Here is a 27203-nt window from a genome sequence, read left to right as displayed (position 1 = left end):
CAGGGATGAGAAACCTAATGCTGGGGCCAGAGCAATGACACAGCAGTAGGGTGTTTGCCTTGTATGTGGCTGATCCAAGATAAACCACGATTTCATTCTCCCAGTTTCCCATATGGTTCCCTGAGCCAGGAACCATTTCTAGCGCATAGTCAGGAGTAACCCCTGAGCATCACTGGATGTGGCCCCCCAAAAATGAAAAAAGAGAAATCTAATGCTGTTGTCAATGGGCCAGGTGAAATACACTATGGCAAAAAGTTTCTCTAAATTGAGAAAATGTGAGTTTATGTCAGCTTCATAGAGAATAGTCAAATATCAATTAGTCAAGCTTTCAAATTCTACTCTCTATAATAATACAATGTCAAGGCATGATAGATCTTTGGGTATGCATATTTAGAAAAAGTGACTGTACATAATGTAGTTTAAAAAGGCCTGGGCTCAGAAAATCTGTATTTAAAACTAGGCACTGCCATTCATGGCTTTGAGATGTTTGGAATAGTCCAAGCTTCTCTGGTTTCATATTGGGTCTTCAGAGAGTGGAGTGTGGTGAGATTAAAGAATCCATCCCTTTTAGCTAATTTTGCCTACTCCTGAAGTCTGGCACCAAACACTTGAGCAAACAGTTGTATAAATTTTTCCATTACATTATAAAAGCATTATTTTAAATTTTAGTTATGTTCAAAATATTTAATAACCACAAGAGCTGAATAATTTTACAGACATTGGTCATGGCATCTTCTTTGGGATATTGAGTACACTAATAAAATATATAGTTGTATATCAAAGATCATAAAAAAATTTTTTTTTAAATTTTTGGGCCACACACCTGGCGGTGCTCAGGGGTTACTCCTGGTTCCTCACTCAATATTACTCCTGTCAGGCTCAGGGGACCAGATGGGATTCCGGGATTCGAACCACAGACTATTCTGGATCAGCTGTTTGCAATGCTGTGCTATCTCTCCAGCTCCAATAAATCTCCATTTAAATAAATTACTGCAGTAATGAAAATAATGAAATTTGGGACCAAAAATATAGAAGAGTAGATCGAGAATTTGCCTTATACTAAGCAAACCTGGGTTTGATAGCCAGGACCCTGTGTAGTCAGTCCCATGAGTTTTCAAAGTTTGATCCTGAGCACTGAGTCAGGAGTAATCCCTGAGAAACAAAGGATGTGCCTCCTACTCCACAAAAGAGAAAAGGATGTTTTATCCTTGCTATAGTGACCTCTTAGTCATTAGTATGTTTAGAAATTAACAGTTGTGTTGTTAACAAATTGTTGTTAAAATTTTGCTGCAATTTGTGTTAAGTCACTTTCAAGTATAACCCATCATCTGGACATACCCAAATCATCATTGACTCTGATTTGATCATTATTCATTAAGATTCTGTATTTTTTTCTTGTAGAATTAAATATTCAGCCTTGTGTCCTGTATCCTATTTCCTTTTACCTCTTTCCGTTTATTTATTCCTTCAGTCACTTTTTTAACCACAACTGGCTATTCTTATTTCCTTCTCAATTTGATGTTCTGATGACTTAAAAAAACTTATGTTATTAACTAGAAAATACAATAGTCTGAGTACTGAAACTTAAATGATGGTTATCTGAGAATCATATCATTACAAGTTCCACAAGAACATCACTTAGTACATCTATAAAAAATAAAAATAATATTTTCAGTTACTACTATAGGGCAATTATCAACTGACCAATATAGCTCGATATTTTGCAGAAAAGAATTGTAAAATTTCCTTTCAGTTTTCTTGCCATGCACATTTGTCAGTAATTGCCAACATACTTCTGTTATGAATATACAAAACTATAATATATTAGGCTAACTTGCATACATACTTAGTGAAATTGTCCCATTGGTAATAACCATAAGGATATTTTTTAAATAAAAATTTTATTGTTTGCTTTCCTAGTTTTGGCTTTAAAATTTTCCTACAAAATAAGTTGCTATTTTTTTATACACGGGATCAACATTATATCGAACTGCTCATAGCAAAGCCAACTTTGTTCTGTTTTATCTATTTTTGTATTTATAAATATCATTATCTTCTAAATAAACAATTCTACTATCAGTTAAGTTAACTAAACTGATTTTTAGATATATACTTTCTGAAAAAATTCTAATCAAGTAACTTTTACCAACTCTATTATTTCATCAATCCAGTTTCTTGTTGTGTACATTACTAAAATGTAATAACTGAAAAGTCATTTCTTCTATAAACTCCATTCAAATAATAGCTCTAGAGTCAGAGCAAACTCTATAAGGCAAACACTTAAAGTATGCTTTCAGTGTATCATAATTTTATTCATACAATAATAAAATTATACTTTAAAGGCAAATATGGCATGCATATAATAGATAATGAGGTAGCAGAGATCTATGGCATGTAGAGATAGTAAAAGGTAATAAAGATCTAAGAACAGATTTATAAAGATTCTTTGAATATATTTTGTGAATCACAATCCGGGGGTCCTCTTTTCAAAAGTCAGATAAAAGAATATTCTAAATCATAAAATCAATTACTTTGGAATTGATGTTCCCTGTCTGATCTTACTGGCTGTCTAGAACTTTCAGAAATGGTAAAAAGCCACCAAAACAAAATTTTTTAACTGATGGAATTAACCCTTCTCAGGGTCACCAACAAATTTACTCTGGAATGTATTGAAATCTTCCATTTGTTTTAATAAATGCAATCATACAAAAGCCCTGGACATATTTATTTAATATTTTTTAAAGGCAAGTAGGATGTCAAGGGTATTTTCTCTGTTTCATTTCATTAACATAAATCACTCTGGGTAAGATGAAATACCCTACACGTGAACCACATTAAAGCAACTCTACCCCTTAGGAGGAAAGTGGAAGTCAGGCCAGCTCAGGACTGGCCCCAGTCCAAAATTTGAGCACATTCACAAGCAGGTGCAGACTCCTCACACTAAAGACTGCATCCAGAGAAACATTGGTCGTTGTCCCATCCCACTTTGCTTTACTTTGCTTGAAATGTCTTTCTTATTTCCTTGATAGATATCATTATGCTATTATCATTTTAAAAAGATCTCCCTGCATACCAGAAAAGGAGACTGAAGATATATTTCATAGGCTAAGGAGGAAAAATACTGTATCCTACTTTAATGTTGTTATCAAGACCATGTTCACCATAATAGCTTTCGTAAACCTTCCAATCTTAGTAAAAATTTCTCTATTTAGAGAGGAGGTTTGAAAGGACCAGCTCGTAATATGACATTTACCACAAAGATTGGTGAGTGCAGTTAGAAAAATAACTACATTAACAATTATTGTGAGAATGCTAGTGTGTGAGAGCAATAGAATGACTGTCTCAAAGAAGACAAGTAGGGAGTGGGGGAGGAGGAAAATGGGGCATTGCTGATGGGAAGCTTGCATTGGTGAAGAGGGCTATACATTTTACCACTGAACCCCAACTACAAACATGTTTGTAAGCATGGTGCTTAAATAAATATATTAATAAAATAAATAAATAAAATAAAATTCTCTATTTCCCACCATTAGCAACCAGAGTCATACATTTTTCTAAGGATTAACATGTTCAGGTGAACAATGTTTAAGTCCAAATAATGACAAATATTGCATTAGAGTTTCATTAACAATGGTATAAAGAAGCCTAATTTTCCATAAAGCTATTTAAGCTTAAAATTTAGGCATCAACTTATCTGGTCTCTTGTGTTTCAAAAACTATGTAGCCTTCAAAAATGTTTTTCCTTTCTGTTATTTTTCTGAAAGATAGTTATATAATTTTTCGAGATTGAGATAGGGTTAGCACATGAGGAGCAAAGAGAGCTTGCCTCTGTGGTGTCCAAACTTCTGTGTCCAGCTTCCGGTGTCAAAACTCTGTGGTATCAAAACTCTGAGTACCTATAAAAAAAAATGGGGTGGCTAGATACATACTCTTACATTTCTCTATCTGCCTTTGACACCATGATCTGTAATTCATGCTATTTTCATTCCCTAATTGACTTTGTAATTTTCACTCCCAACCAAGAATTTGAATTTTTTCAGGCAGTTTCTGGAAACTTTTGCATTTTTCTCCTCCAGTAATGAGTTTACAGTGGAGCCCACATGAGGTACATCACTCATAATAAAGCACATCCAAATTCAAGAAAGATGTCTCAACAGGCTAAACTGAAAAATTGGTCAGGAGTTAGAACAAAACTGTGTGTGTTTGTTTATATTTGTTTTCCTGCATCCCTTGACAAAGTATAGTTTGTCTTCTTTTGTCACAAGAACTTTATCTGGGACAAGATTCCATCCAGTAAGTCCCAGATTCTATGGTAATTCCTCCACAGACTAAAAAAGAAGGCATTTTTAAGTAGCTGGTACTATATTATAACAGGGAAATAAATGTAGTAAATCTAAAATAGATAATTTAAATGATGTTTTCACTTAAAAAATAAAATTAAAAAAATTTGCTTTCATAAATGTATTTAAAAACAGAATAAATTGTAGGCATTTAACATTAATGGGATTTTAAGAATGTAATATAAAGCAATACAATACCATTTCAGAAAAATCACATCCTATAAGTCCAGGTCTTAATAATTTGCACATACTCTTAGAAAATTAAAAATGTTATTCCTGGAAGGTAAAAATGATAAAAATCATTAATAATAATAAATACAATTACCAGAAAGTGGGGTTAGATAGTGTAACCCAGTTTCTTTTGGTAGATCCTCTTCCTGAGGTCAGAAATAATTCACTCACTGCTGGGCACACTGCTGGACACACAAGGTAACAAAGAGTGCTTTCTTCATGTTATATTTCCAAACATTTTAATGTTTGCTTTGAGAATACAGTTTCATATTTTTATTAATGGAGAAATAACATCCAACTTTGTTCTAGTCTGCCATCTAATTTTCTGTGTTATTTTGATAAGCACTTTGTTCAATTCATAAAACTATTTGAGGGCAAAAAATATTTCAATGTGTACAAAGATTTGGTGTTTGGAAAGACATTCATAGTCTTCACTATATTAGCCCCAAAACAAACTTTCTATTAATGGTTCTGATAGAAATTGTTTATTAGGTTTTGTTCCAAGAAAAAAATTAATCTCTAAATTATTGTACTTGTTTTTTGTTTTCTTTTAATTTGGGGTCAAACTTAGTAGGGGTTACTTCTGGCTCTTTACTACTTTTGGTGCTCAGGGAAAAATATGAGTTGCCAGGGATCAAAACCAGATTTGAATGTATGTAAGGCAACTGCTTTATATGCTGTATTATCTCTCCAACCCCCCACATATATCACAATTGGAAAGAGTACTGTAATATTCTAATACTTTAGAACAAGAAATATAAGTCTATAACATAAAACATTGTACCTTCTAGACACACTTATGACTTCCAAGGCCATTTCACTCTGGACATCAGACTAAAGGTCATTTTAACAAAAGATAGGCTGTCTACCATTGTGGTATTCAAGAAATGTGTATTTTTTCCCTTCATAATCTACTGAATGATATATCGTTCTTCTCTGACTTCTACATGCCTTGATATTAAAAAATCCCTATTTTGGTTAGTTGTGGTTTCAGCCTTCTTTGTTTTTCTATTTAAATAGACATTCTAAAATCACTGACCAGGTATTTGTACATGTATGCAATAAAACTGAGGACATTTTAAAAGCAATTTAAGAAACAAACTAAATACTTAGCTAATATATTATTTTGATATCTATAATAACTCAAGAATAAATATTTTATCATTTTAACTATGATTTAATTGAAATTTGATGTATCAAAAAGTATTATCCTTGTAGTATTATCCTTATATTGGTATGCCAAGGTACTCATTGAGTGTACTACTCTCAAATTAGAGAAAAATAATGCATATTTTAATATTTACTTTTTATTCAAGGCTATATGTTCTCAATATGAAGGGTACTCACAAATGAATCTCTTCCTAGAAATTCAGACATAAATAACAATACATAAATTTCTCTTTTATTCCTTCACTTAACATACTGATAAATAACAGCTAAGTTCTTAAAACTCAGTAAGTCAACAAGTAGGTTTTCCATATGACTAATTATATTTTCATATTATAGTTAGTTCCTAATCATAAGAATTAGTGAAAATACATATTTCATGTGTCATAAAGAATCTAGTAAGTTTGGAGAATATGTGTACATATTTAAGTTGAAACAATACACAGTGACTAAGAATATTACCAATTTGCTATAATTTAGAATGACAGTAATTTTACACTAAGAAAATTCACTGAATGATTAATAGTTATATCAAAGGAAACTGATCCTCTTTTCCTTTTCTATCTTGATTCTGTTTCTCTTTACTTGCCTTAATGTTTCTGTTTTAATATAAGAACCACCGAGATACAACTAGTGAGAGAATATGACAATCTGTGTAATTCATGTCACACAAGTGATCATTATGTGAAATTATAACATATAATCAATTATGTAATTTTAACTTTCACTTATTTTAATCAGATTATGAAATTTTCAAGGGTAGATATGTTTAATTATTTTATATATTATTTTTATATTGTCAATAGATCACTTTTTATTTTCATGTGTTTACTAATGAGCTTTGTATATAGCTTACTAAATTGCTTTCTTCTAAACATCAAAATTCTAAAACGAATTTCTGTGTCATGCTAGAATCTGATTTTTTTAGTACTTTGGGGAACAGAGAGAAAGACAGAGACAAAGAGAGATGACAAGAGTGAGAGAAGGGAATATACTTTTTGATATGATATCTTATAGGGGCTGAAAGAACAGGCCTCCACCTTTCTGACCTCAACTAATCCTAACCATTTACTTTCCAAAGGCCCATCTCCAAATGTTATTACAGTGGAGCTAAAGAAAAACTAGCCCAAAATAATGTGTAATAAAATATATATGTATATATATATATATATTTTACCCTCCTCCCAAAACATATATATTTTTCAATTTTCAGACTATTTCAATATATTCTTTCTTCTACCAAAAGTGAAATAGTGGTTATCAAAGTCAAAAGTCTGTCAGTTCTGTACTCTGAAATAAGAAGGATTTGCTTCATTTTTCTGAAGGAAGATTAGGAAGTGGGGCTCTGTCTGCTCATTACTTATCTCAGTGGCTCTCAGTTTGTTGACTTGAATTCAAGTTCCTCATCCTACGGTAAGTTAGCTTGTTGGCCTGGCTTGTTGCTTATCTCAAAAGGAGTACTGAGTGGTCACTAAGACTGTGTGTGAAATTGAAATGCATTAATGTCAGGTTAACTTAAATAATCCAAAAATAATTAGCTTCTCATTTCATAAGAGCCAAGTCAGATGGTATCACTCCCAACTTTCTTCCCTAAAAGGTGATAGAGCAGGAAATAAGTCCAGACGCTATGCCCTTTACTTGCAAAGCGTGACTAGATTCACTACTTATGAATTCATTAAGACATAATCCATCTTTACCTATTGAACAAATAGATCTAGGAACAAGTTTGAAGAAACCATATTCTGGGTGACACTAAGCAGTCCTTATGGTGGAGAGTCCCTTATTTTTTGTTTCTGCCTCCAGATTATACTGGGAGCTCTTTCGTGTGACCTCTTTTTGAAACATCCTAGAAGTTGCCATTTACTTATAAAGAATCTCCTCAAAGATCTTTATTCCTCAGTGTGTAAGAACAACTCTCACACTCCAGGGGATTGATTCTTCAACTCATTTCCACTTCAAAGGGGCATTAGTAATAATCCTCCTTATTCTAGTATCCAACTGGACCTTTCTGGTAAGATGATTAATTGGGAGACATTCTACCCTCCCCCCCCTTTTTTTTAATCAGGTGCAATCATTTCAGCCCTTAAAAACAAATGTTCTCTCTGCAAAAAAAAAAAAGAAGGGGGGCACAAACAAAAATGTTTTGAAAAGTAATCACTTGTTTAAAAAATGGAAATTGGGCTTCTGTGTTGTAAGGAATGTATGTGCATAATGTTGAAATTCAAGACTGGTAAATGATTTGACTACCTCAAAGTGAAGTTTTTGCCTTCCTACAGTGGCCTTTAACCCTGCCCTTTCCTCCAATCTGAGAAGAGCTGATGTTGATGGAACATATAATGGCCCCTTTCCTGTGTAGTAAAGTCAGCAATAAAGCTTAGTAATTAAGGGTACCAGGGAGGCCCAGCCCAGCAGGCCAGTGGTGTGGCGAACACTTTTAGAACTTCAAACAATATCAAAGTCACTGAGAAACTGGCCTAGTTCAGTTCTGGTTTGAATTAAGCCTCACTTCCACACGCACTTTTCAAATCCAAGCTCAAACAAGAAAGCCAAGGCCTTCTGGATTTCATTAGAGCCAATTATCTTATCTGTTTCATCTCAGGCCTGACCCTAAGGCTGGCAAACAGCTATTCAGTGCATTTGTGTGGTTGTTTGAGAAAGCCTCCAGTCAGCCAATGGCCTGAGGACCTGCTAATTAAAACACCGTTGCCCCCCTGCCTCTAGTGATTAAATATTTTCAAGCTTTTGTAAATAATTTTTCCATTCTTTGCCTCAAGCCTCAAAGGTCCAATACATGCAGTAATTTATTTAGTTTGTCAAAGAATACTGTTGGAAACAGGGTCATAATGGAACCTTTGGAAACTTTTATATGTCTTCATACTTCTAAAAGTGACAGTTTATAAACCAGCCAAATGTGTATACTGTTTCTGATGTAATTATGGCCTAATGGCCTTTCTCCTTTTGAAGTGATATAGTGTATAACAGGTTTATATTTTGTCAATAATCACATTTCCTTGAACGTCAACATGATATCTAGCATCAGAATTTAATGAGATCATTTAAGACCTAGAAATTGTATCAAGGTATAAAGTATTGTGCCTGGGAATTGGTGTGTGTGTGTGTGTGTGTGTGTGTGTGTGTGTGTGTGTGTGTGTGTGTGTGTGTTGGGGGTAGGGAGTGGCTGAGGGTGGGTCACAGTTGCAAAGTTAGCCTGTGAATACGAGGTCTGAATTCTTGCTTGCTCTTTGTGGCCAGGATTTGCTAGACAATACTGAATTCTTTGAAAGAATTACACTGCAATAACATTTGAGAGAAAAAAAAATAGAAAAACATTGAATTAAAAACTTTTCCCAGAACTGATTTACTCAGAGTGGTTGGAGAATCTCAGAATACTTATTCTGTAATTCGATTGTGAGAAGGGGGCAGAACATGAAGAACTTTCTTTGTAGCTCAACCACATACTAATGCATGCAAAGAATTAGTTAGCATCCCAAGGAACACACCTTGGCCTTCCTAACATGTGGACTTGACTCTGATCTCATTCTTTGAGGACTGATAAGGCCTCATGCACCAAAGTGTATCCTATTGTGACCAGCGTCTCCTAGACCAAAACACAGCTTTTGTCCCATATCCTGGACACAACCATAACACTCACAGAACTGTGAGTCAATTCAGTTAAGTTTTATTGGTGAAAAAGAAAAAGTCAGGATTTGATTTGTTGTTGTTCCTCTTTTTTGAAGTGTTAGAAGGAAAAATGTCAGCAGGCTCATTAGCTGTATTCAGTGTTCACTAACACACCTATGAAAAAGAACTATGGGATTGAAAAACTCTGCTTCTGTTGTTCTTAAAATGACACTTTACTCTTATCCTAAATAATAGGCTTTTAATAAAAACATCCACCAAAAGCAAACAATTAAACAATACATAAAGCACCAGGGGGCAACCTCTTAGTTCAGTTACAATCTGGAGCTTTTCCAAAGGAGACCATGTGGGTATTTTACAAGGAACAATACACTTCTCCAACGTTATTATGAAAGAACAAAATTTTAAATTAGGCACCATAAGCCCTTCAGACTTGTCCAAGGTTCTATGCTTAACTCTGAAAATGGGATGATCACTTTACATTCTGATTTCTTCAAAAGCAAGTTTAGAGAGATGTCAAACACTAAAATAGGTTTTCAGATGGCTAAATAATGGTTACAAATAAAATTTTAGATGACAGATAAAATATTAATGTAAGTTTAAAAATGGACACTAGTAAACTAATGGATAATAATTTACTTATATTAAAATACGTTACATTTGATTTCTAAAATCATTAAACATATATCAATTGTTAATGTCACAAAACTAAATAGAATATATTAAACAATTTTTGGCAAAATTCAGTTTCTAGTATTTAACTGTATAATTTTAAAGAAATTAGTATAATATAGCATGCTACTTTGTATTTCTGCCCATCATACTTTTTTTTTTACTGGTGGTGATGCTTGGTATAATTAATTATATTTATCAAAAAGAAATGCCATCACTGAATAATTAATACAATACTTTTATTTTATGAATCCCTGAATTCTTAGGGATAGGACTTAAATACAAAAGTAAATTTATAAGATTCATATAACAACTTTAACACATAAAATTTTTTCTGCAATAGAAAATTTCTAGGTTCAAATTGTCAATTTTTCTCTTCTCTAAGAGACTTTAAGTCCATGTTAGCTCCATTCTTTCTCTGTATTTTGAAGAAGCTACTTTTAATTTACTTATTTATTTACCAATTTTCAAGTTGCAATGCACATTTGTTTCTGAAATTCAGTGCATTTTAGTGTCTACAGTATTGTTTAATTTCAAGAAAGTGTGAATCAAGTGAATAAAAATCCTAGATGAATTAAGATTTTATTTTCAAGAATAAAGATAGAGCTAACTTTTCAAATCTGTGTTCTCCCTTGAACTTATATCTCACTTGCTAGTCTCTATATCTCTTTACTTGCATTTAAAAGTCCATGTTTTATCTGAACATGCATGTACTCCCTTTACTACCTTCACATAATAATAATAAGAATAAAGATATTCAATTATTTAATAATTAAAAATCTAGTTAGTATTTTCTTCATTAAGAAGGATTTCCTAGGATTTGAGATCTATTTTCCTGATGACATTTTTGGGATCAAACTATCCTAGTATTGAGAGACAGATGGGTTTAAAAGGCAGCTGAGATTCAAAGATTCAAAAGTAGATTCTTCATCTACTTTTATAAAAAGATGATGAACTATAATAGTAATGTTATTTTCCTGAGGCTTTATTTTCCATTTGAATACAAGTTCATAACTTTGCTGACAAATAAATATTTATTATATTATTAAATGTAATATGTAATATATATTGTTATCTATTACATATTGTATTATTTATAATTATTTATAATTAAATAAATTTACAACAACATGCTATACATAATAGTAGAGGATATGTGAACAACCAATACCCAGGATCCTAGTGCTCATAGAAAGATGGGTAGGTTCATATCACATATATTTTACTCTTCTATAAAAATTTCTTACTCTCTTCAAATTACCAGGAGCCTTTTAACATCTGTACAAATGGAAATAGATGTTGGTCTGCAATTTTCATCTCTATGATTTCAAATCTGGGGATGTCATATGGAAAAATTAGTTTATCATTCAGATATTCAATGTTTAAAAAGGAACAGGAGGACTTTATGAAAAGTCTCTGCTTACTAGATACTGGTGTAAACCTGTCTTAGACCTCATATTTAATATCTTAAAATTTCTGTTTGTTTTTTTTTCCAGGGCACAGCGATTGCATAGCTTGTCATTCTTATCCTCAAATGCACCAGCAATATAATATGACACCATTCCCTTTTGCATAGGCACTATAAAAAAGGGGAAATCATATGCACAGAAACAAGCTTTTATCTACTAGGGATAAGAACCCATACATTTTATAATACAAGGCTGGCGCCTCGCACCCTGAACATGTGTCATGTGGACCCAACTTAGACTGCATGTGCTCAGACAGCGACTGTCTAACCCCAAACCCCAGATCCCAGATGTAGAACCGACACAGTTCCCTGCAACAGCACCAGAAACCAGAAACTTCTGGGAAATTCCTAATACCTCTCTGGCACCAACTTGCACCAGTTTTAATATGACATACTGACAACGAGAAAATAGCAACAACTTGATCTAAGAGCGTGTTGCCCTATCTCATCACCTAAGGGTAAGATGAAATCAGAGACAAGCAGTCCTTTGATCTGTGCAAAAACCAAGATCACTAATTACAGAAGACTGACTTTGACAACCATGACTGGGCAGACTTATCATGGGACTAATAAGAAAGATCCTAGCCTAGGCTTCGGTCTAGGATTTGTACAAAAACCAAGATATCTAATTCTATAGGTCAGACTTTGACAACTGTGACTGAGCAGAACTTCTGGAACTATAATGAAAGACTCCATCCTAGGCACTGTTCTAGGATCTGAGCAAAAACTAAGACCACTAATTACAGAAGACTGATTACAACAACAGTGATGGAACAGAACTTCTAGAACTGTAAAGAAAGACTCTTACCTAGCCATCGTCCTATGACCTGTGCAAATATCAAGATTTCTAGCTACAAAGGTCTGATTTTTATCATCCAAAACTGAGTAGATAGTTTTCTGACACCATAAAAAGACTTTGGGGTGTGAAAATGAGCCTATATGAGGCCTGTAGTTGTTCCTATAGCAGTATGCTTCAAGGGCAGAGAACCCCTTTGTAATTTCCCCAATACATGCTGTGCCTATGAAAAAAAGGCACAAAACCTTCCCACACCAGCCCTACTTCCTTCTTATTTTTTTTCTTCATTTTATTTATTTTTCCTTGTTTTTACATTTTTCTTTTTCTTTTCTTCTTTTTTTTTTAATAACATTTATTTTCTTTTGCTCTCATGGTTATTATATGATAGTGATTGTTTTTTGTAGCTGGGAATTTTCTGTAGTTGCTAGGATTTTTTTTTGTTTTATTTTTGTTTTGTTTTTCTTTTTTCCCTTTCTTTAAAATTGATATTTATAACCTCTAGACAGAATCCTTCCAGTTTTTTTCCCCAACAAAACCACATAACTTTAATCATCTTGTTCTGCCTCATGAATTGAGGGGGGAAAATCGAAATTACCAAGACTGAACAGTCATATGAAAATTAAGTGGAAATAAAAAATTATCAGACTTAAACACCAAACCCAGAGTCAACAACAACAGAATTGATACCCAATCTACAACAAGCTATACACAGAGGGAGGCAAAGGAGGAAGATATGGGATGCATGCAGGAGCAGGGGTGGATGGTGGTCAATACTCATGGTGGGAATGGCCCTGATTCATTGTCACTATGTACCTTAAATATTAATGTGAAAAATGTATAAGTAACTTTGGTCATAATAAAATTATTAAATAATAAAAAATTGTGAAGATTAAAATAATTCTGTTTTATTGTTGTTGAACAAAAGCTTCCCAAGATGATTCCTTTATCTTAAAACCTTAATAAGTAAATTCTCATTAGTAATCATCTCTCTAGTTCACAAAAAGGACAATATCACTATTTTTAAATTCTTGGTATCTCTAAAGCTAGAGAAACTTCAAATGTAAAAATCAAAGAAATCAAAGAGGATTAGTGCATTCTAAGAAAATATATCTAAGACCAAAAATCCTTTAAATTGGATTCATTAATAAGTTCAATGGCACTGAGAAAAAGTGAATTTTCTTTTAATTGATTTTACTAGTTATTGAGCATAATCTTAAAATACTCATTAAGCTATAAATATAAAATTGGAAGGAGTGACAACACAGTTGTTCAAGATATATTCATCTTCTATTATAAAAATTTAACTACACAATTACATTATGATTGAAATATATATAAGTTGATTAATTGGTCCAAGCTGCTTGACAGTCCATTCTTTCATTTATTTCTAAGTAAGCATTTACAGTAATAGTTTATGAAAAGTTCATTTTCTGAGGGAGGGGTGGTTTTTAAGATAAGAGATTTGTAATCTATTGTCTATTTTCAAAATAAGTCAGTATTGGTCAAGCAGAATATTTTGTTTTTATGCTTTGTTTTGCTTTTCCCTTTGTGAGTATTGATAAGGAAAAATTGTTAGAGGAAAAATTACCCTGTTAATTTACCCTTATACATTAGAAAGTTGTAATTAATACATAGATTCTTAGACCTGTGACAGTGATATTGTTATAAGAAGAGAAGATTGTTTATAAATGATATAACTTTAAAAATTAAAGGGGCTGAAGCGATAGCGCAGTGGAAGATAGTTGCCTTGCACGCGGCTGACCCAGGACGGTTCTCAGTTAGATCCCTGGTTCCCATATGATCCCCCAAGCCAAAAGTGATATCTGAGCGCATAGCCAGGAGTAACCCCTGAGCATCACCGGGTGTGGCCCAAACACCCCCCAAAAATAAATAAAAATAAAATAAATTACAGCATTTGAACTATTTGAAATAGTTGCTTTAATGTGGATCTGGAATTCTCAGACTTATTTGGCTTGCTTCTCCCTATTAGAAAAAAAGTAAAACAAATTTGGCATCCAGCCTGGAAATTTAACATCTTCAAAGAAAGAAAAAGGGAGAGAAGAAAGAAAGAAAGAAAGAAAGAAAGAAAGAAAGGAAGAAAGGAAGGAAGGAAGGAAGGAAGGAAGGAAGGAAGGAAGGAAGGAAGGAAGGAAGGAAGGAAGGAAGGAAGGAAGGAAGGAAGGAAGGAAGGAAGGAAGGAAGGAAGGAAGAAAAAGGAAGGAAGGAAGAAAAAGGAAGGAAGGAAGGAAGAAAAAGAAAGAAAGAAAGAAAGAAAGAAAGAAAGAAAGAAAGAAAGAAAGAAAGAAAGAAAGAAAGAAAGAAAGAAAGAAAGGGAGGGAGGAAAGAAGGAAGGAAGGAAGAAAAGAAGGAAGGAAGGAAGAAAAGAAAGAAAAAAGGAAAGAAAGAAAGAAAGAAAGAAAGAAAGAAAGAAAGAAAGAAAGAAAGAAAGAAAGAAAGAAAGAAAGGAAATAAAGAAAAGGAAAGAAGGAAAGAAAAAGGAAGGGAAGGAAAGAAAAAGGAAGGATGGAAAAAAGAAAAAGAAAGATGAAAGAAAGAAAAAGGAAAGAAGAAAAAAAGAGACAAAAAACAAAAAAGAAAAAGACAAGAAAAGGAGTGACAGGAAGAGAAAAAAGAAAAGACCAGAAAGCATCTCCACTCTACTCAAACTTGCATTTAAGGCTACTACTGCCCACTGGATTAATTCAGTGCCTGCAGGGGGCACAATTACATACTTTGGTAAAGATCATATAATTCACTTTTCAAAATCAAGAGTTTTAATATACTTCTTGGAATTTTTACCTGAGCTCTATGCTGCCTAAGAATATCACATCTCTTTGATGCTCAGTTCAAAAATGAAGTTTGCAAGTCTTGCAAGAAAGACAGGTGTGCCTAAGATCAATTTACTCACAGGGTCAGAGAGCAGAAATTCTAAGGGTATCGAGAGACACGCACCTATAGAAATTGTAATTTTTTGATGAAAATTGGTACAATATGTTACACAGATGAAAGCAGGAAAAAATGGTCTTAAACTATACTTATTTTTGAAACCAAAGAGCAGATAGAACAGACAGCTTTCTCAAGTGGATTCCTAAATTCCTTCTTTGATAAACTTCTTGAAACCTTTCTACAGACTGAATATAAAGAAGAATATAATGACTCTGGATAAAACTGCAGATTACAATAGTAGTAAATCCATATGCATTACTCTTCATCACAACAAAACATCAATAGATGAAAATCATTACTTCTTTGTTTTCAAGATTGATTGACAAGTTTGGGTTGTAAGACCACATCTTCTTTATTAGCCAAGTCTTTCAGAAAGAGAAAATGTGGGCTTGATTTGTGAGCTATGATAAATGGTCTGGGAAAGATGGCAGTAGGGCCTATTTGATATGTACAGTATTTCATATTGGCAAATTGTTTCAAGAAATTCCACCCTCTTTCCCAAAATGTCTTCAACATCCTTGGGAAAAATCATGCTATCATGAGCATAATATATTTACTTGTCACTTACAATTGAGAATCCCTTTCAAGACTGAAAAGCATCAGAAACAGCTCTTCTAAGCCAAAATAGGACCTTAAATCATTATGCTCTATTGACAATGATTTTTAGATGACTACAATTTTTTTTCTAATTTCAAAATTAAATCTAATGATTTATTTCTCCCTCTATGTTTCAGTACATTTAATTTGTCTTTTCTCAATATTAATTACAATCCCCTTCGAAAAACACGAAGTGTATATTTAAGAAGAAATATATTTTCTATCCACAAAGGGAAAAATATTACCCATTATTGTTTTCTTTAAATAAATTTTTTAAATATTACAGGATTTCATCATATAATCTCTTTTAGTATTTATTATGAGTAAAACACATAAGGAAAAGGGAGTGGTTCAGCATTCTTTGAGAGAGGTTTTGAATATTTAAGCACTGAAGCCAGAGAGATAGTATAGGGGAAAAGCAATTGAGTTCCATTCTTAGAACCACTTAAGGGCCCCCGAGCCCTATCAAAAGTGATCCCTCAAGGCAGTCAGGATTAATTTCCAAGTACCACAGGGTATGAATCCAAAACAAAAAAGTATGAAAATATGGGAGTTAATTTTTAGCTCTAGAATTGTTTACAAGTTACACATCCAAATTAAATGTTTAGACTAAAATCTAAAATACATTTTGCAATAATTTCTTCATATAGTATTATTTTATCACTATTTACTCTTGAGTTTTAGCTTATAACTTGGAGACAAAGAAGCATTTTCTCCACAATCACTGCCACTGAATCCTAGAGCAGAAAAGACATTTTGATATACAAGAATCAATAGGCATCCAGTCTTGCTCTATCTCTCAGGACCATGTACTATGTACCATGAAAAAAACCTATATGATCATAAAAGGAATGCCACTCATTCTGTCACTCATTTGTTCTTTCATTCAATATAAATAGGTGTAATTTGATGAACTACCAATTTCTTACTTCTATTTGACAACTACTACTCTTTGTTTTATTACTTGAGAATGTTTTTCCACCAAATTTAATTAGAAGCATGATAAACATAATGTCTCTTGATCACTATAAACAAAATGTGTAAATAGTTATATTCAAATAACCACAATAGCGTTTGCATAAGTAAAAGAATCAAACATTAGGAAAAAAATCATGAGTTCAATGCTCATTGCAGGCACTATGAGAACCACTGAATGAGATTCTGAAGTGATTATAACAATAAATTGCACTAGAGACATTCAGCAAACTACTTGCAGAATATAGAAAAATCATCTAACACTGTAACACAAGATGAATAAAGGAGTTCTTATAAATCATGTCAGAAAGGATCAAGAAATAGGTTTCATGTTGCTCTGTCCTTATGTCTTCTGCTAGTTTGACTTAATGAGGGATTTTTAATGCTTTAAAAATTGTGTTCCTCTTTATTTCCTTTGCTTTTCTTTGACTTTGTTATTAACTCACTGGTACACTCATCTGTCATGGAATAGTAATATTCTTTACTTCTTAATCGGGGGAAAAGTTTACTTTCTGATAAAATTTCGATGTGTTTGATCAATTCTTAGCCTTTTAAGTTGTGAACTGTAGCAAAGATTAGCAATGTGACTTTCATAAAAGGTAGAGTTGTGTGGCCAATAAACTCTTCACATTATGACTTCTCAACTGGTAGTCTTGTGGCTCATTGAAGATTTATATAAAATTTTCAGAAAGCTTTTTATCCAAGAACTGGCTCAATAATAATTACCATAATTATTTACAAAACTAGAAACCTTAATAACATTTAGTTAAGCATAAAACATACATAATAATTCTTAATATTATAAAATAGTGAAAATATTATGATGCCATCATTAAAGAAATAAACAGTAATAGCAAAGAAAAAAATGAGCTATCTAAACTAATTCAGATGGTCTATAGCTTTGAAATTAGTATTAAATTGCATGCCAAACCAAAAGTTTTACCAGCAAGGTACATTTTTGCCATAGAAAAAATATAAAATAGAAACCACAAGTCAGTATAGACATGACACATTTTGACTGGCTAAAATAACAGCCATCTTATCTCCCAGTATAAATGCAGTTTCACAGAGTAATCCTATCCCTCCAGCGTAGTATCAGAAGGCATAAACAATTATAAGTTAGGAAAAATTATTAAGCACCATTTACAATCCCATTTCCTAAATATCCTTCACCCATACTCCAATGCCAAAAAGACCTTTAATATCAATATTGAGAAACAAAAGCATATGCTTATCAAATAACACTACATAATAATTTCTGGGGTGTTTAGCTCATTAAATTACCAAATTGGGAATTTATTCATTTATGGTTGGGCAAGCTTTTGCTGAAAGGAGAGTATGAATCATGGCCTTTATTTCTTTGACCCCAAATCCAACACTGGTTTTCTGTTATATAGCAGAACAGTTTTAAGACTCTATGCTTACTTTTTCCTGGGAATTACAGATTCCCACTCACCACTGTAAAAACTTACACATCGAGGCCAGAGCTATAGCACAGCGGGGATGGTATTTGTCTTGCACAAGATTGACCCAGGTTCAATTCCTGACATTTTATTAGGTCCCGAGAATTGCTAGGAATAACCCCTGAGTACAGAGCCAGGAGTAATCCCTGACGACTGCCAGTAGTAGCTCAAACCCCCCAAAATACTGTTACAAATTATTAGAAGATGAACTTATTTTAGTGTATGAGAGGGGAGACACATGCACACGCCTTTGGATATTACTTCTAGTGTTATTCAGGGGACAATATATGTTGTCAGGTCTAGGACTTGGGCCTTAACCTGTTTTCTGGTCCAAATATTGGTTGAATATACTTAAAGAAACTTCTTATTAAACACTTCAAGAATAGTTCATCATTTTATCTTTCTTAGGTATAATCATATATCTTCTCTAGTATAATAATTAGTGTCACTTCTATTCAAATTTGTAAGAGCAAGTCTGAAATCTTCAGTGCTTTTCACAGTCCCTGGCCTATAATTTGTTTTCAGTGAATATTTTTTGAAAGAATTACTTACATTGTTGATCTTTCCTTAACAACGTCATGGGTACTTCTGGGCAAATGTAACAAATAATTAGAAGACATGGAATAGATCAACATGAACAGAACTACTATGCTTTATATCTAGTTGTCAAATAACTAATAATGTTAAACACCACAATATTGCAGTCTAGTCTTCCCTAATTAATCTCAGATATAAAAAAAACTGCATTGGGAAGCTTAGAAAAGTTCTCTCATAGAAAGTGCCACACTTTAGTCACAGAAGAAAGGTTTAATTTTTGAGGACATTCAATCACTTTCAAGAGCACTTGGTTCACAGTTCATTTCAATTTTATTTTATTTTGTTTGTTTGGTCTTCTTTAAGGCCATATCTGTTAGTGCTCAGGGATTGCTCTTGACTTGAGGGATCAGATGGGATGCCAGAAATCAAGCCTGAACTAGCAGCTAATAAGACAACTGCCCCATCCACTGTATGATAGTAGATACCATGCATAATATAGTAGTTAATATATTAATACAAGTAATACCCTGTATTATCTCTGTAGCTCTGCCATTTCAATTTTAAAAGACAAATAACTTATATTTTGGTGTGAATTTTTTGTTTAGTTGAAAACAAAATCAAAAGAGCTCCATAAGATATTTTAGATTAGAATTTTATGCTTAATAAAACTGTAATCTCTTTGTACTTCCTTTATTGCATAGGCACAGTAAATATTGGGGAGATTAGATAGGGAATTCCCTTGGCCTAAGATATACAGGGTTTCTCTGCCCTTTTATGTGCATAGCTCCAGGTTTCGTATCTGCTCATATACTCTCCCCTAGTTCCTTTTGTGTTGTTTGAAAACAATAACTTATATTTACTATTTATTTTACCATTTTTAGATGAAATTATTTGTCCTTTGAAAAATATTCCATCGACGAGTCATTTCACGGCTATAAATGCACAATTCATTTTTATGTAGATAATTAATACCACAATAGCATTATATCAATACAAATAATATTTTTCTATTGAAGATATATGATCATACTCTACATAGTACGGTAGGGAACTCACAGTGCATTTCAGGCAGGGTTTAATTTAGTAAGCTGATAAAGATAGTTATTCTCATGTCACATTAGTCTGTTATTCTATTAATTTTATTCTTAGTAAACAGCAAATCATTGCTAAATTAAACATCAAATAATTTCTGAATACAATTTTTTTAGTTGTAATAACTGTTACCAAAATACCTTCAAAGATGTTAGGGAAGAGAAGGAACCATTATTACAATGATAGTTGAAATGGTCACTGTGGACAAGAAGTGGGTGCTGAAAGGACATAGATATATATGATACTGCTTCAGTAATAATACTGCAATCAAGGTGTCTAAAAGAGAGATAGAAACAAAGACAGAGAGAGAGAGAGAGAGAGAGAGAGAGAGAGAGAGAGAGAGAGAGAGAGAAGAAAATGTCTGTCCTGGAGGCAGGTATGGGGGACAAGATTAGGAGAGAAACTAAGGACATTGGGAAATGTCTAGTTTCTAAATGACTAGGGAAAATGTACACTGGTGAAATGAAGTTGTTGGATATTATATGATTGAAATTCAATCAAGAACAACTTTGTAATTGTTATTATCTCAAAAGGATTCAATTTTAAAATTTATTTTAAAAATCTTCAAAAAACAACCCAATTCTTAGAGAGGAAAACTTATTTTAGTTCTTTTTCTAGAAATAGTACATATATATATATTATATTCTTGAACTATTTTCAAAGGATAAATAGCCTTCAAACAAAAAATTGAATTATATGTTTTATGCAGAGAAGATAAACTTAGGAATATTATATGTAGTCACACGTTTCTGTTTTAAATACATAATTACAGGATTTTCCCCTTAAAATTTTGTAAATGATAACACTTTATTTTGTTTTTTAGTCACACCTGGTGGTGCTCAGGGGTTACTTCTGGCTCTATGCTCAGAAATTGCTCCTGGCAGACTTGGGGGACCATCTGGGATGCCGGGGATGAACCACCATCCACCCTGGATTGAAAGTGTGCAAAGCAAAAGCTCTACCACTGTGTTATTTCTCCAGCTTCAATGAGAACACATTTTTATATATAATAATTTTTATTTTGACCAAAGTGGATTACAAATTATTCACAGTAAAATTTTATGTATATAGTGACATTGAATCGGGGGCATTCCCAGCACCAATGTTGTCCTCCCTCTCCCCTCCTCCACCCCCATTCTCAGCATGCATTCCTTATTCTTCTCCTTTGCTCCCCAGGCTGCTAGTATAACTGGCCCCCTCTGTCTAGCTTTTTGTAGATTATGTATTTAACCTGTTGTCGTTGGCTTTGGATTTGATACCTAAGTCTGATCATTTTTTATTTCTATTAAATGTTCATATAACTGTTTGGTCTTGGTACCCTCCATTATTTCCCCCCTTATTTTGTGAGGCAGAACAAGATGGTTCAAGTTATGTGGTTCTGTTTGAAGGAAAGAAGAAAAAAAGGAGGGGGGTGAATCGAACAAGCAAAAAACAGGAGGAGTCCTTCGAGGCTATAAATATCTGTTTAAGAGAAGAAAGGGAAAAAGGAAGAAAAATATAACAACAAGGGGCCGGGCGGTGGCGCTGGAGGTAAGGTGCCTGCCTTGCCTGCGCTAGCCTAGGACAGACCGCGGTTCGATCCCCCGGCGTCCCATATGGTCCCCCAAGAAGCCAGGAGCAACTTCTGAGCACATAGCCAGGAGTAACCCCTGAGCGTCACAGGGTGTGGCCCAAAAAACAAAAAAAAAATATAACAACAAAACTAAAAAAAAAATCAAACTAAAAACCTGAAAAGCACCACAGCAATAAAGACAACAACCAAACAATAATCCCAGTCCCAAAATAAAACACAACAAATAAAACAACAATAATAACCAAGACCTCTAATTCCAGAGGTCTGACTGTGCCACCTGCTATTGAGTAGAACTTCTAGAAACATAATGAAAGACTCCATCATAGGCTTCGACCTAGGATCAGTGCAAAAACAAAGACCACCAACTACAGAAGATTGATTAAAACAACAGTGCTGGAACAGAACTTCTAGAACCATAAGAAAAGACTCCATCCTAGGCTCCATCGTATGACCTGTGTAAATACCAACACCTCTAGTTACAGAGAGACCTGATCTCATCAACCATAACTGAGCGGATAGTTTCCAAACACCACAAAAGAAACAGATATGGAACCTGGAGTTATGCACATGACAGTATACTTCAAGGATGGAGAAACCCTGTATCTCTTAGGCCAAGTGAATTCCCTTTCTAATCTCCCCAATAATTATTGTGCTTATGCAAAAAAAAAAAAAAAGCACAAAAAGATAACACAAACAGATTATCTAAAATTTCTTCTTATGGAGCTTTTTGATTTTGTTTTCAACTAAACAAAACTGCACACCAAAAGCAACCTATTACAAAAGATTGAAGTCTGTAAGTCAGGTCCATATTATGCACTGTTATTTCTACTTAAAACAGAGAAGTTTCTGGGTTGACATTAAAAAAAAAAACTTTAAACCCAGAGAATATGTCTTAAAAAGAAACTTTCATATAACCCCAAATTTTAATTTGTTCTATTGTTTAATTAAATGAAATTAAGTAAGAAATCTTGCTTAGAGATTCTTAGAGAAATCCAGTCCAGTACATACAACATATATGTAAATTCCACTTACAATATCTGCGATATTTTGTGGAGCAATTGAAAAAACCAATTATGCAATTAGTTGATGTTTTATCATGAGAGGAAAAAAATACACAGATTATGAGAGGGAAGCAGCATTTACCATGAAATGGGATTACTCAGGCATGAGCCAGCTCTTCCTGACTAGAAACATCCCTTCTTATTCTCTACAAAAGTGACTCTACAGTCCATTGCAGCCTGGAGCATCCTTCCTGGCTGGGAAGTGAATGACTCAGGATGTTTAAAATGCTAAAAATTCATTTGCATTGAAGTCATTGATAGACAGAATTTTTTAGAAGTACTTAATAATATTTTTAATATTTTATAGGAAGGAAAAGCATGCCCCAGCCATTGGCTAATAAATTTATACAGTTATACCTCAATTTCATAGACCTTAATTTGCTTAAAAATATGCCCATTGTCTTGACAGAAATATCCAAATATCCTAAAACAAAACCCACTTTTTTTTGAAGTTTGAAGAAATGACCCTTGGAATCGTTTTACCTTAATTAAAAATGTACATTTCTCTTTCACAGCTTTGCTCTTTGAAGGGTTTGAAACAGTCACTTTCAGAGAAGGAAGTACCAACCTGAATGCTTCAAGATATTCAATATCTCCTATGGGGGGGTCAAGGCCACCTGTCCAGGCAATATTTATATTGTATCCCTCTCCCGGGCCTGTTCCAACCTAGGAAGAGAAAAACAAACAAACAAACAAACAAACACATAGCAGTGATATTGGAAGGCACAGGGAAGAAGGGATGAGGAGAACAAAACAAGCATATGTGAACTCTTGAAATAAACATCAAACAAAATGTCAGAAGAGCCCACCCTTCCCTGCTGACCAGCTCTCTCTCTCTCTCTCTCTCTCTCTTATACACTTGTTCTGCACTATTCTCCAGTCCCAGGGGGCAATTCAGTAATCTCGTGTAATTTAAAACACCAGCAAAGGACAAGAAAATTAGGGGTAATCATACCATGCAATTACCTGAAAGATACAAATATAAGTGGGACTCTAAAGAAATAAACCAAACCTCATTTGGGGCTCCACTGCCAGGGAAAAAGTTCCCTTCATCATAGCGATGGAGAGAAATATACAGGATGCTGGGGTCAGCATAAAAGGCCTGCTGTGTACCGTTTCCATGGTGAACATCCTAAAGGGAAAAGAAAGCAGATGACAAGTACAGTCGTGTCTAAGGGTGATGGGAGGCAACTGCTGATTTCGGGTCCCCTATTACTAATCCACCCTCATTCTGATTTTCTGTCTTCTCACTGGGACCCTCTCTCTCCTCTTCAGCACACACACACACACACACACACACACACACACACACACACACACACACACACACACACACACACACACACACACACCACCCTGCCCTTTACTTCCTGAACTTTCAGGCAAATTACCCTTTAATGCACTCATTTTTTAAACTGGCTTCTAAAAATCAGGAAACCACAGCGAGCATGCCCTGGAGACTCCAGATGAACAGTCATTGAGAAAGCCCAGTCCTTTGGTACAATTAGATATTTATACACCGGCTCTTTGTACTCTCTGCTTCAGTGATGGAATCTTGCATCCTGTTTTATGGAAGAATTTTATGACTTATTAACTGCCAACAGTTCATAACCCCTCTGGCTTAATTAACTAGCCTCATTGGCCTCTGAAGAAAGATGAATGTTTAAACTACAAACTAGTATGTTGTAGAAGGATCAACGGTTTACAGCATTTTCACAATTCATGACAGAACTCTAAACATACGTGTATGCCTTGATTTGCCAAGTCCAACCATGAAGGTCAAAGGCTTTGCAACCAGCTGAATAAATTGGTTTGTTTGAAGCATTCAGTTCTGTTTTCATTCTCTCAGTAGTTAGAATCACTTCAAAAGAGATGCCAGATGCAAAAAAAATAATAATAATAGTATTTTATCCTTTATTTTGGTTAAATTGTAATGGCAAAATCTGAAGACACGGAGTATTGAGTTCATTAACTTTTAGATTAATTGGGCCAAGTAGGAAGATGCCAGGGAGATTTGTGAGTTCTTTTCCAATCTACAAAATTCTGTTTAATTTTTGGGGTGTGGGGGTTGGTCACTCCCAGAGGCACTCAGGGTTACTCTCAGCCCTGCACTCAGAAATTGCTCCTGGCAGATTTGGGGGGCCATATAGGATGCTGGGAGGGGTGTCAAACCCAGGTCTATCCTTGGTAAGTCGCATGCAAGGCAAATACACCCTACCGCTGTGCTATCACTCGGGCCCCAGTCTACCAAATTTTAATATGATTATCATGTTTTCTTTTGGGGGGCAGTGGTCAGAGATTGCTCCTGGCTCTGTTCTTAGAAATTATTCCTGGCAATCTCGGGGTACTATATGAAATTCCAAAATTCTAGCCACCATCCATCTGGATTGGCATGCACCCTACTACTGTGCTATCTCTCTTGCTCCAATTATCATAGTTTCTTCTGAGATTTCTTTCTTCTTATTTTTTTATTTACTCATCCTACTTTCCTTTCTTGCCCCCTAAAATGCCCTTGTCATTAAAATGTTTAAAATATTGAATTTATTTGTAGCTGATACTAAGTGAAAACTCAGTTCTTTATCTAATGTTTTGTGATATTTAAAATGCTAGGGTTGATTTTTTAAATAAAATCATATAAAGATAATTTTTATGAAAATATTTGGTTAGAAATTTCAGTGAATTTGCTTTCTAATATACTTCTGAATAGAGTGAAATATAAGCACCTTAAAAGTGATTAAAATAGGGCCAGAGCTATGGCACAAGAGGTAAGGCGTCTGCTTTGCAATGGCTAGCCTAGGAAGGACCACAGTTCAATCCCCAGTATCCTGTATGGTCTCCCAAACCAGGATCAATTTCTGAGTTCATAGGCAGGAGTAACCCCTGAGCAACACCGGGTGTAGCGCAAAAAAATCCAAAAACAAAAAACAAACAAAAAACAAAAAAAAATAATTAAGAGCCAGAAAGATAGTAAAAGAATAAAAATACTTGCTATATATGCAGCAAATTTAGTTTGCTTTGGTCAGTGCAAAGACTAATTCTGAACACAGATCCATGAATGAGCCCTAAGCATTTTGGATGTGCCCCCATAACACACACCCTCTGAAGAATAGTACCAGAAATATAGCTCAATGAAATAGCACACGTGTTTGGTTGTAGGAGAACTGGGTTTGAACTGGCACTTCATGGTCAATACTGACAAAGGTATTCTACTGCGGTATTCTATTGCATATGGTGGGAATTTTATTTTAAGTGAAGAAATTTGATATTTGGATTCAATATTATTCATATATATATTAGCTACATATAGTTTTTGCTACTGTTTCTAAAATTTTGGTTAGTTGTAGCTCTATATGTTATGTGGTACACTATATAAGAATCAAATAGTTTCAACAACAATTGTTATTATTTGAGTCAAGTACGTCTTTGAAAACCTTATATGAGTCATATAAACTATATGGTTCATTCACTAGTTTAGTTAAACTAAATCTTTAGGGAGTTTTGGCAATTTTCTAAAATATAAGCTGTAGACTTGTTATTAAATCCACTTCTTACTACAAAGTCCAAATTCATAGTCATTATCATAGTGTTAATTTACACTTACATTCATTATATCATTGATCCTCTTCACAAATGCGTGAAGTATGATTATGAAGTGAGATTGGTGCTTTTTAAAAATAATTAGGGTCACACCCAGTGGTGCTCAGGGGTTATTCCTGGCTCTGCACTCAGAAATCGCTCCTGGCAGGCTCTGGGACCATATGGGATGCTGGGAATCAAACCTGGAAATCAAACCTGGGTCCATCTTGAGTTGCTCATGTGCAAGGCAAACACCCTACCGCTGTGCTGTCACTCCAGACCCTTTAATTTATATAATATATATTAATTCCCAGAATTAATATATATTATATATAACCACCCAGACTGGTGGTTTTAGTAAATGTGTTCTGAATTTGCTGGTTATAATAAAGACATACACTAATACTCTTCTCCTTTTATATTATACCCACACCAAAATAAACCAAGCAGTGCTACTGCAAATATATGTACCTTCCCAGGAACTTGGCTGGCTAAAGAGACAGATATCTGCACAAGAAGAAATAGCTTCCTGAAAAATATCTTATTTTCTGAATTTATCCACATTCATAGAAATTAAAGAGAGAGATAGCATAGCTTTTTCCCTTCATGTTAACAAAGTAAAATAATGGAAGGCATTATGTCTTTGGATTTACTATGGGAGGGACATATATACTTTAAGAACAACAGCTATAGGATACTTGCATTTCTACTTCACAATAACACTTGAGCAGCACTGTAAGTAAAAAGCTTGCTTTGGGCTTCAATGTTTCTTCACTCAGAAAACCAGAAACACACTGCTTCATTAATTTTGTTTTTTTAGAACACTGAAAATTTTATTTTAAAAGGTCCAATTGAGGGCCAGAAAGATAATGTAGGAGATAAGGTGTTTGCCTTAATGTGTAACTGGAACAACCTATAGTCTCCAGAACACCTTCAGGAGAGACCCTTTAACACAGATGCCGAAGTAAGCAAGCCTTCAGCACTGCTGTGTCTGGCCCTAACCTCCTTCTTATGATCAAAAAAAAGGGCAATTTGTATTTGATGTAAAATTATTTATCCTTAAAAGTATA

The 27203-nt window shown here is 34.0% G+C and overlaps 1 protein-coding gene across 1 annotated transcript in view; it reads right to left on the bottom strand.

Annotated features, from left to right (window-relative positions):
• HDAC9 (histone deacetylase 9) overlaps positions 1 to 27203 on the bottom strand; it is a 950572-nt gene that overhangs the window by 159437 nt on the left and 763932 nt on the right. Inside the window, exons 21-22 of the mRNA XM_049785709.1 lie at positions 23570 to 23689; positions 23126 to 23223 (exon numbers count right to left, since the gene is read on the bottom strand). Coding sequence (XP_049641666.1) covers positions 23126 to 23223; positions 23570 to 23689 — 218 coding nt within the window. The remainder of the gene's footprint in view (positions 1 to 23125; positions 23224 to 23569; positions 23690 to 27203) is intronic.

The sequence above is a fragment of the Suncus etruscus genome, chromosome 13, assembly GCF_024139225.1.
Source record: "Suncus etruscus isolate mSunEtr1 chromosome 13, mSunEtr1.pri.cur, whole genome shotgun sequence".
In the NCBI taxonomy this organism is placed as follows: Eukaryota; Metazoa; Chordata; class Mammalia; order Eulipotyphla; family Soricidae; genus Suncus; species Suncus etruscus.
This window is presented reverse-complemented; position numbering and strand designations above follow the sequence as displayed.